Here is an 11635-nt window from a genome sequence, read left to right on the forward strand (position 1 = left end):
CTGTAGAGCTGATCCGCCAGGTAAGATCGGTGAGCCTCCTTCGCTGGTACGTTGGTGCTCCAAGATGGGGGTGGTACCTGCAAAAGAGACTCCGATGCTAAAGTTAGGGTTTGTATGAGTATGAATCTCGTATATGTAATGCACGTACCTTGGTGTGATTTAGGGTTGCTTTGGGCCTTGGGCCTAAGATAAGATATGATAAGATTAGATAGTGGATCTCGTCCGAAGCGAGATCCCTCGAGATCAATTATGATCTGCTTAAATACCGAGCTGACATCGCGTAGCGCGTGCCCGACCTCATCTTGTGCTGTGATGCCGAGCTCGGACCTCGGCTTCGCAGTACGGACAGTACACTAGACCGTAGGTCGAGGAGTTAAGACCGAGCTCGTTGGGGGGAAGTGACCTTTCGCGTACGTCTGCCTGTTGAGATGCCATGTGTCGTAACTGTTCATTTTTCGAAAAACGTGCAAGTGGCGCGTTAAGGGAAATGACGGTTATGCAATGATGGTCTTGCAATTAATGTGTTGTCGGCGTGCCCTTAGGTTGACACGTGGCATGGCCGTTTTGAAATTTGGGGAAAAAGCCCTTTTCTCTTTCTCTCCCGCATCTCTCCTCATTCACTCTGCTTCCTTCCACTCTTTGGCTTCTTGAGTACAATAGTCCTCTTTGCCTTCTCGTTCCTTGCCTTCTCGTTTCCGTTCGCTTTCCGTCTCCATTTTCGGTAACCCCGTCACTACTAGGGTTAATTTCTGAGGAGGAGTACCAGGTACTTCCTTTCTATAGTTCTCTTTTTTCTTTTCCCCAGATCTTCTCTTTCTTTAATGGCTGGTGGGAGTGGTGTCGGCTCTTTTGCGCGTGTTAGGGGTAAGGCGCGCGGTAAGGCGGTGGCTACTGGGAGAGCCGCCGCCGAGAAGAGGGATCCGCCTCCGCCCCGGGGCCCGAAGCCAGGCATCCCTGGCTACGACTGGGTCAAGCGTGAGATGGCGGGGGTCCAGAGCGTTTTTCGGTCCTTTCTTGAGGTTAACGGGATCCCGCCGGGGTTTGTGACCCTTCTATTTTCCGGATGATCCGGCTTGAACCTTGTCAGGCCGGTGAGGGTGTGTACATGGGGAAGTCTACCGATTCTCCCCATTTCTATATGTATCATTGTTTTTTTAGAGATTTAGGTGTTTGTCTTCCCTTCACTCAGTTTGAGTGTGATTTTTTGAACTTCGTCAACTCGGCTCCTTGCCAGTTGCACCCCAATAGTTGGGGGTTTTTTGAGGGCTTTTCAAGTCCTGTGAACAGTTTTGGGGATAGAGGTGTCTCTTCCCGTCTTCCTTCATTTTTATCAGTTTTGGCGAGGTTCGGACTCGACCTTAATCATACCGAGGTTTGAACTTGACCTTGGATTAATGTTTTAGGGTTCGCACTCGACCTCGAATTTGTGTAAAGCGTGCTAGGGTTCGTATTAGACCCTACATCAGAGTAAAATGAATCATGCCAAAGTTCAGACTCGACTTCGGACGGGCGTTTCTAAGGTTCGTTCTCGACCTCGAATTTGTGTAAAGCGTGTTGGGGTTCGTATGAGTATGAATCTCGTATATGTAATGCACGTACCTTGGTGTGATTTAGGGTTGCTTTGGGCCTTGGGCCTGAGATAAGATATGATAAGATTAGATAGTGGACCTCGTCCGAAGTGAGATCCCTCGAGATCAGTTATGATCTGCTTAAATGCCGAGCTGACGTCGCGTAGCATGTGCCCGACCTCATCTTGTGCTGTGATGCCGAGCTCGGAGCTCGGCTTCGCAGTACGGACAATACAATATTAGTTCGTCTCAATCACTAAAACTACGTCCAATTCTCAACTCAATCAAATTGAGTTCTAATATCTTTCAACAAAGATACAAGTATTATTTCAACAAGTCACTTTTAACTCAACCCTAAGTATTATTTGACTTGCCCCTTCGAACAATTACTCAAATATTCTTTTCATAACAAGTCTCTTTAGACTTAACGACTAAGTATTTTTTTTTTCAACAAGCCTCTTCAGGCTAAATCAAATATTATTTTACAAATAAACCTCTCTAAGTTTAACCTTATAACAATGGTTATGAAGGTTGTAGAGATGTTATTTTCGTCTCACTTAGACGATATATAACTAATATAAAGCAATATGTTTTTACAAAAAAGAATGAAGTTTGTACATAAGTATGATTCACAAAATGTGTTTCTTCTTTCTTAAATTTCGAATCTTCTTATATTTTGAGTCCAATTCACAAGTTTAAGTTTATTTCGCTTGCCTTTAATTGTGATGGAAGGTAACCATTGACTCATATAATACAAACATTAAATATATTTCACTAGATGGAACATGCATCTTATCTGATCAATAAAGCTATCTATCATCTTTTCATACTAAACAGAGTTTGTAGAAGCAATCTCAGCGTAGAGTAACATCAGTAGTGCCTTTATTTGCCTTTCTCCATGATTTGAGAGATCTTTAGCCTTGATTTTGACATAAAACATGATTTTGTTCTTTTTAATTAATTTGTGAGTTGCAAGATAATTTTCAAATTTTATCTATTAAGGAATAAAACATTAACCTTTAATTTAACTGAATATATTTTACTTTTTTCATGTAGTTATTCCTTTTGAGATTATTATTGGTGTTCATCTTTTTCAATAAATTTATGAGGTTAGAAATCAAAATGATATTTTCATTATTATAGGGTGAAGTGTCAAAGAATGAAGCGTAAGTGTAATCTCATAATAAAATCTCATAAAAATAATATTATTATTAACAAATACATTAGTTATAATAAGTAAAAAAAATATTAAACCTATTATTATATACATTAATTTATAAATTATAATATATATAATGATAGCTTGATTTGTGTACATGATTTTTTTTTTTACAATTTTATCTTTATAAAAACATTCAAACTACTCTCTCTCACTATCTCTATTTCACTATTTTTTTTCTTCTACCTTTTATAAATTTTTAACAAATCAATAATCACTTTTTTTTTTCTTTTCCAACTAGTATTATATAAACAACTTTTTCAACTCTTATAAAATAAAGATAATAGTAATTTTAAAATATAAATAAAATATACTTTAAAACATGAAACTAATGAAAATAATTTATATTTTTAGTATATTTATTATTATATAAAATATATATTGAATAAAAAATTTGTGCGTTGCACCGATAAACATAGTACTAAATTGCCGATTTCATCCCAAACCAATTGCTCTTTTGATTTAAATACAAACTGCTTAGCTGGTTTTAAAATATTTAAAGTTATACTAAATAAATAACATTTTAGCATGAATTAAGTGCTTATTGCATAAAACTAAAATTTAAAATAAATTATGTATATAAATAAATATATATTTGAATATATAAATTATATTAAAAATTTGAGTAAATAAATATTTTTAAATATATAAATTATATTTTATATTTATAATAAATAATTTATATTATAATATAATATTACTTTTATTTATTGATAATTTATTTTAAAAATATTAAAATTTAATCCATAAATAATTAGGATAAATTAAAAATAAAGTTAAAAAAAATTCTTAAAAACCTTCTCATAAAATCTTTAAAAACGCTTTCACATGAGATGATATTTAAATACATTACTAAAATATTAAAATCTAATTCATACATAATTATGATAAATTAAATTAAATTAATTTTTTTAAAAAACGTTCTTATATTTTATATATAAGAGTTGATTATATAAATATTAAAATCCTTTTAAATTAGCATTTAAATTTACTAAAATATATTAATTTAGGGAAAAAATACAAATATTATTCTCTCATTTCCAAGTATCATATTAAAAAAAAATCTTATAATAAATATCATATTATTTTAATTTTTCAATATAATATTAATTAATATTTTAGCTTTTACATGTTTATTTACATGACTAAATGGCTAATAAATAAATATTTTTATTATATATTATATTATAATTAAAATTTATAATAAATAAATAGTTTCAAACATATAAATTATATTTTAAACTTATGATAACTAATTTATATTGTCATACAAAAGTATTTTAATTATTGATAATATTTTTATTAAAATAATGAAATAAATATGAAAATAATAAACATGAAAAACATATATTCAAAAAGTAAAAGATATTAAAAAATAGAGAAGTGCTATATCCTCCGAAAACTATATGAAACAATGGCTAAAAATTTAAAATATTAATACTTTTAAATAATTTTATTATTAAATAATTATTTAATTTAATATTTTATAATTTAAATTAATTTTTTAAAGATTTGGAATGTATTTCAGAATATGTTTTCAAAGGTTGTAGAATTTTTCTAAAAAAATATTGAAGTGTATATCATCTAGAATTTTTTACGTAAATAAATTTTTTTAAAAAAAAATTTACCAAAATAACATCTGTGCAACATTATTTACCCAACTAGAACCAATCACTGTTCATGCTCAGAATTCGGTTCCCGGAGAACCGAATTCTGAGCTTCAATATTTTTTTTTTACAACTCAGAATTCGGTTCCCGGGAAACCGAATTCTGAGTTGTTTTAATTTTTTTTTTTTTTTGCGTTTGTGGCCAAGTGTGTGCAAGTTTTGGAAGTGGAACGGGCCGTTCCGGAAGCAGAACGGCCCGTTCTGCTTAAACACTTAGAGTGCTTTTTTTAAAATTGGAACGGCCCGTTCTAATTTTAAAAAAAGCACTCTAAGTGTTTAAGCAGAACGGGCCGTTCTGCTTCCGGAACGGCCCGTTCCACTTCCAGCATTCGCACAAAATGGCCACAAACGCAAAAAAAATATATTTAAAACAACTCAGAATTCGGTTTCCCGGGAACCGAATTCTGAGTTGTAAAAAAAAAATATTGAAGCTCAGAATTCGGTTCCCGGGGAACCGAAAGATCGAGACAACTAGCCTCTTTACAACCCTAACGCTCGAGCTCAGAGGAAAATGTACCTTTAAGGTCTTTGACCGACCTGAAACAGTTGACTGACATAGAAACTCTTGCCAACTGAATCCTCTTGTTAGTAAGTTGTTCCATGCAGTTGAGCTTGAGCCTTTATGGCTCACACTTAGTGACTTGCTACAAGCTCTTCTACACAGTCACTAAAATTAAAATGTAAAGATGTAAAATTATCGATAACATCCATTTAGTAACTTTTTCGAAGTTGCCAAATTGGAATGATATAGTGCATGTTTGGATGCGCGTTGCCCTAATACAACGCGCGTATTTCCTTCCGCAAACGCAATTCATCTTTGTAAAAGCATGTTTGGATGTTTCTTCTTCACACGATTCCATCAACGAAAATCAATTTTGGCTGAAGCGCGATGAAGATTGCTTCTACGTTTTCACGAAATTGATTTTGGTAAGTGGATATTTGATTTTACTCGTTTGTCCTCATGAAACTTCAATATTCCCTTTCTCCTCACCTAATTCATAAATGTTCTGATTCTTGTCATCAATTTTATTTTCATTGATTTAGAGTTCTTTCCTCCTTGTGTAATCTTTTAATACCAGTTTAAAACTACATTTAACATAAAAATACACATTTCAATGTAGAAAAAACAAAAACTTGTGAGTATAATTTATTTTTAACCAACTCAACTGATTTCCAAATACACCCATCATTCTCAAGAGGTTCACAACTTAAGTTAAAAAAAAGCTAAGAAATAGTGATGTCTAAATATAAAGTCCATTTAAGAATTTCAAAGTGGGTTGATAGGTTGTGAATGCTATTAGGCCAAGTTGAATACAAAAGTTTTAGTTAACGAAAGAAATATCTTTGAATTAACTTCATGTTTAAAATAAACCTAGAAATAGAATTAAAATACGATCATTTAAAGAAAATCAAATTCAAATATTTAGAGGCAACTTGAATAATGTCATCGCAAAACTTACCACGTGAACCTTTTTTTTTTTTTTTCTTTCTTTCTTTCTTTCTTTCTGGCACTTGACTTTCGGGTAGTTTCGAGATTCCGAAGCATTAGAAAATGTATTTCATCTATGGTCATGTTTCCAAGATAAACCACTCAGTCGCATAAATACAACCACTCATTGGAAATAAAGTGGTGTATTGATTCAATTAATAAACAAAACTGCAATTTACAAAAATGAAAAAGAACTTCTATTAGTTTACTCATCTAGATGATACTGAATACACGCTGCGAGAGGGACGGGCGCATTTTCCCCACTATTATGAAATCACAGGCTTGTAAGGACAAACAGAAACCACCAAATGGGCAAAGCACTGAAGAAGCCAACAGAAATCTGAAATTCAGCAGCAACGCTTCATGGTAGCTATGCCCTTGTGCCTTGCATGAAATAGAAAGGCCCTACAGCTTTCAAGGATAACCATCTGTCTTTCTTTCTCATTAAGTGAAAGGATAGAAGTTTGAAAACAGCAAACTGCCAAGAAAAATATATGCTATAGAGTATGCCCATATAATGAAACCCCATCTAAAGCCTTTTGCATGATATGCCATTATATATGAAGCAAACCAATAAAGAGGAGGACTGGCAGACAAGAAACGAGTAGCCACCTGTTAAATGGCAATTACCAACAGTTTACATTAGTAAACCCTTCAGTCGTTCTCAAAAAACAAACGGATATTATAGAAATTGATTAAAGGAACAATGTGCAAGAGCAAAGTGGGATAACAGAAAATGGAGGCTCGTAAACGAAAGGTGCATCTATATTTTTCTTGTGGCCAAAATGCCAAATAATGTCAATTTTCATTCCACCATTTTTCACCAAATACACCCTCGGTAACCAAGTATAGGACATTTAAGCAATATTCAGGAACAGGTCTTGAAATATGAAGATTAGCAAAGTTCAAACCGGCACTGGTTAGTTCTCTTAACATGATAAACTGAAGCAGAAGCAAACGAGACAATTGACACTATACCTGCACATGCATGACAAAAAAAGTAGTGCATGCCATGAATCCCAAGTGTAACACGAATGGGAGAACAGATGCAGACAAGTATCCTGACCACAATGCTGGCTCGGATTCTATGGCAACATTTGCGACGTCTCCCTTGATCACATTCTTTCTCCTCCTAAGATTGGAGTGTTCTGTTGCAGGAGTGAGTAGTGTTATGGTTGCAATGATAAAATATAAACCCTAATTATATATCCAAAGTCACAAGATTATACATGATCATATGCTGCATAGAACAATGGATGAAGGAATTGAGCATGGCATGTAACTCTCTACATATATCACCAAACAGGAAAGACCAGGCATGCAACAAAATGGCTAAACCACATGTGAAAGAATCAGACAACAGCACCACCACATACAAGCTGTCAAAGTGGATGATTTAATTATTATACCCAAGTGACCCAATCAGTGAATTATTTGTCACCACTTCTCACAAAGCAATGTATTTACAACACAAGTACACAAAATAATTGAAAAACACAACTATCTGTTTGAGAATCATACCTTCTACCCTAACGGAGGATTTCTCCACATTGCGAGCTTCTTTGGACCTTGAGATATCATCTGACAAAAACACAAGTCCACAGCTCTTTTCTTCCATGGGTGTTAGAAACCCCAGTGAGAAAAAGTTCTCAGGCCTTGACTTAGCATAATACACAACTGAGCATAGCGCCAGAGACAGTATTGGGGATGCAAGAAGAAAGTTAGGCAACTGTTTTAGCTGAAAATATCTCAAGAAACCTACACCCCTGGACAATCAGAAATTAACAATCTTCAATGAAAAATCTGACTATTTAAAAAGTTCCAACTTTATAGATTACAAGGAGAACACATCATCATAATAGGATGCATAGACTATAGTATAGTAATTCATCCAATAGCATGGCACTAGCAAAATAAATCAACAAGACTTTTGGAACTTTAAAATGAACATACCAATAATGACTTTGAATGTAATTGTAAAGTAACGGTATTCTTGCCTTGCACCAGGGCCTTATTTCTTCAGGCGAACGTCCAACACACATGTTATAATAGCCATAAGCCTGGAAAGCTATAAATGGAGCAAAAATACATGCACTACGTAAAGCTCCAACAATGACAATCTGCAAAGCCAACTGGAAAAATGACAAAGAATCAATCAAGCATTCCAGTTCATCATTCAAACTAATCTTTCTCTTTTCAGTTGACAAGGAAATTGATCATAGAACATCTACCCTGACTACTTGAGTTAGGTCTATACCTCACTTTAGAAATATTTCTATAGTAGATAGTTAAGAAACTATGAAGCACCAACATATCTACATAATGTCATGTCGGCATTTTCAACACGTTTCTGATATAACACTTGTCAGACACGTCATGACACATGATTAACACATCGACATCATGTCACAATTAAAAATTATTATTTTTGTTCAGATACCTCTCTAACAACTTTAACACCTTTCTCACATGATTTGGACATGAACTAAGAGAATGAGTCTACTCCTACTCTTAACTAAACACTTATCTAGCACAACTATTATAACTAAAATTGAAAAGTAATTTATTTATGACTATTGCAAAACTCTTAACATTTTCTTTATCGATTGTGAGATTTATTTTCATAAGAATTACTTGATGTTTTAACTTTTAAGAGATATGATTCATTTTCTAAGAGTCATAATCATATAAAATTGTAAAGCTTATATATGATATACATGTTGTGTCCCCGTGTCCTACATTTTGGACATTAGCCTCGTCCTGGTGTTCGTGTCAGAGTTGGTACTTCGTGAAAAACAAATTAATTGGAAAAATAAAAATGATCTGTTCTAGCCTCTTAGCTATGACCTATCATCAGTTCAAACTTATTTTTTAGCACAGAATACTACACCCCCATCACTCTCACGTCCCCCAACCTACAGCCGTAACATCATAAACATCCGTACTCCTTGTTAATAAAATTAGCCATCAAAGCTTTCCAAATAGCAAAGAAGCAAATACATTTCTTCAAAAAGTAAGATGTAGCAGCCATATTCATTGAATTCACCCTCTCGTCCACCATCAAACACCAACAACTACATTATTAAATTTTGCAAGTGCTCGACACAGTCACTTCTAATTCCTAAACACGGAAGACAGCTATGGTCCTGTTTGGATAAGTTACTCCATAAGCACTAACAAAAACAAGAAAGTAAAATGGATCAAGTTTACCAGATAAGTAAAAAGCTTAAACTCAACTCATGCACACGAGCTTAGCTAAACGAGAGAACTTGTATAAATGTAGAAGAGAAAAACGAGTGAAGGAACTAACAGAGACACGGTTTCTGCGAAAGAGAGCGTGATAAGCCCGATGCATGGTCTGAAAGCAGAGATAGCCAGCATTAAGCACTCCATTGGACCTTGCGCAAGCAGAGAGCGCGAAGAAAAGGACGGCCAAGTTGTTCCCCCCAGAGACGAAGTGGTACATCCCTGCAAAGCACGCAAGAGCGTACAAGCTCTCGGTGTATCTGCCAGAGCCATCACACAAGCCAATAAGACACGCAACAGACATGAGAAAAATCGAAAGGCGGAAGAAGGAATCTTACATGGAGGAATAGAACACGGAGGCGGGGTTGAAGCAGAACAAAACGGCGGCACGCAGCGCCGTTTGGGGGTGGTTGAGGAGGGCTAGGGAGAGTCTGTGGAAGTAGAGGGCGGCGAGGACGAAGGCGAGGTTGTTGATGACGTAAGCGGAGAGGACGAAGAGGGAGGTGGGGGGGAGGAAGGGGGAGAGAAAGGAGAAGAGGGAGCGGGCGGAGAGAGGGAGGAGGGGTAAGAAGGCGAAGGATTGCTCGTACTCGTAGCCGCATTGGGCGATGCGGAGGAAGTAGACGGAGTCCCATACGACGGCGTTTTGAAGAGGGGAGGGGTGGGAGGAGAGGGTGGCGTTGGGGGCGGAGAGGCAGGGAGGGTTTATGGAGGCGGAGGTGTCGTAGGGAGAGAGGAGAGTGCGGAAGAGGGTGGTTAGGGCGAGGAGGAGGACTCTCGAGCATATTGCTGATTTTAGTACCAAGGATTGGTGCTTGTTGTGGTGAGGAGAAGATGAAGGAGGTGATGTTTCACTTTCCACCATTTTGGAATGGAAAACAAATCAACTCATCTCCTTCCTTGGGAAAACACTTTATGTTTAGGCAACCATGCTTTCCCCTTCCTTTTATTTATTTATTTTAATTTACTCCTCTAACATAAAAATAAAAATTTAAAATTTTACTTTTAATTTTTTAATATTATCGATTCACAATTTTGATTATTTTTTAATTATATAATTTTAGTCTATCAATTTTTCAAATTATGTCAACTAAAATATTAAGGTGATGTTAATAATGATGTGTCACTTTGACAGTGATGTAATCACTAAAATAAATTTAAGAAAGATACAAAATGTATATTATATATAAGTTTTACAACTTTTATATAATAATGATTCTTAGGAAATGAATATACCTTTTTAGAATAGGAAGTAATTTTTATGAACAGAAGTCTCCAAATAGTTACAAAAAAATATTGAGTCTTGTAATATACATAAATAAGTTAACTTTTAATTTTATTTATAATAATAGTATTAGATAAGTATTTAGTTAAGAGCAAGAGTCGACTCATTTTCTTAGTTCATGTTTTAGTCACGTGAGAAAGATATTAAAATTATTGTAGGAGGTATTTTAACAAAAAAAAATAATTTAACTGTGACATAATGTATATGTGTTGAACATGTGGCATGGTGCGTCTCAAATGTGTTGTGTCAAAAACGATGACAAGACATTATGTAGATATGTCGTGCTTCATGGTTTCTTAATTATGTGTTATAGAAATATTTATAAACTGAGGTATAAACCTAACTCAAGTAGTCAAGGTAGATGTTTTAGGATCAATTTCCTTATCAACCGAAAAGAGAAGACTAAACAACATACATCAGAATTAGAGTTTATAATACAACTAATATCTAGTATTAAATATATAGATGTTATATGCAAAATATAGTACCAATTGCAATATAAATCTAAATATCGGTCAACGTCTATATAAAACTCGACAACATATGAGTAACCAATAACAACAAAATCTAGTCACCTCTAGTATGACTAGCCTCCAAATGCACAAGTCATTCCACTAATCTTATCTTGCTTCCATACCAAGTATAATCATCACAGTTTCAACTACAAGAAAAACAGGGCAAGCTTGTGAAAAGAGTTCGATATAACAACTTAGAAATAATGTTATCATAGTAATATATAAATCAATTTACAACGGAACAACATCATCAACACAATAACTTAACATCTCACAACATGTTCAACATATACATCACACCTAATGCGTTGTCACGCATGTTAACTAAGTAGATCTCATACATCTTAGAGTGAGCAATTTAAGTAGGTTAATCCTACCAAATCACAATGATTGGTATAATACTAGAAACAATGGTTGACACTATAAATCTAAAAAAACAATGGCTAGCACATGATTAGAAATAACAGTTAGCATAAGCTACATTGATTTCTCAAGTTTCATCACTTAAACAAGGAAGTATGATATTATGCCAAGGTAGAACAATTTAGGTATGGACCTACCACAACATTAGCCTATAACACTAAGTCACCTATGAGATTAGCCTAGTGACTACCTTCTAATACTAGGTTAGAGGCTAAGTTCTTGA

General features: G+C 34.5%; 1 protein-coding gene across 1 annotated transcript; it reads right to left on the reverse strand.

Annotated features, from left to right (window-relative positions):
• Positions 1-5989: 5989 nt before the first annotated feature.
• On the reverse strand, positions 5990-10110 carry LOC109806641 (transferases, transferring hexosyl groups). Its single transcript, XM_020369112.3, has 6 exons — positions 9528-10110; positions 9254-9449; positions 7897-8075; positions 7465-7709; positions 6922-7091; positions 5990-6555 (listed from the first exon to the last, which is right to left on the reverse strand). Exons 1-6 carry the CDS (start codon positions 10052-10054, stop codon positions 6388-6390), a joined length of 1485 nt encoding a protein of 494 aa, XP_020224701.1. The 5' UTR covers positions 10055-10110; the 3' UTR covers positions 5990-6387.
• Between the last annotated feature and the right edge of the window lie 1525 nt (positions 10111-11635).

This window comes from Cajanus cajan, chromosome 3 (assembly GCF_000230855.2).
Source record: "Cajanus cajan strain Asha chromosome 3, NIPB_CcT2T_4, whole genome shotgun sequence".
NCBI lineage: Eukaryota > Viridiplantae > Streptophyta > Magnoliopsida > Fabales > Fabaceae > Cajanus > Cajanus cajan.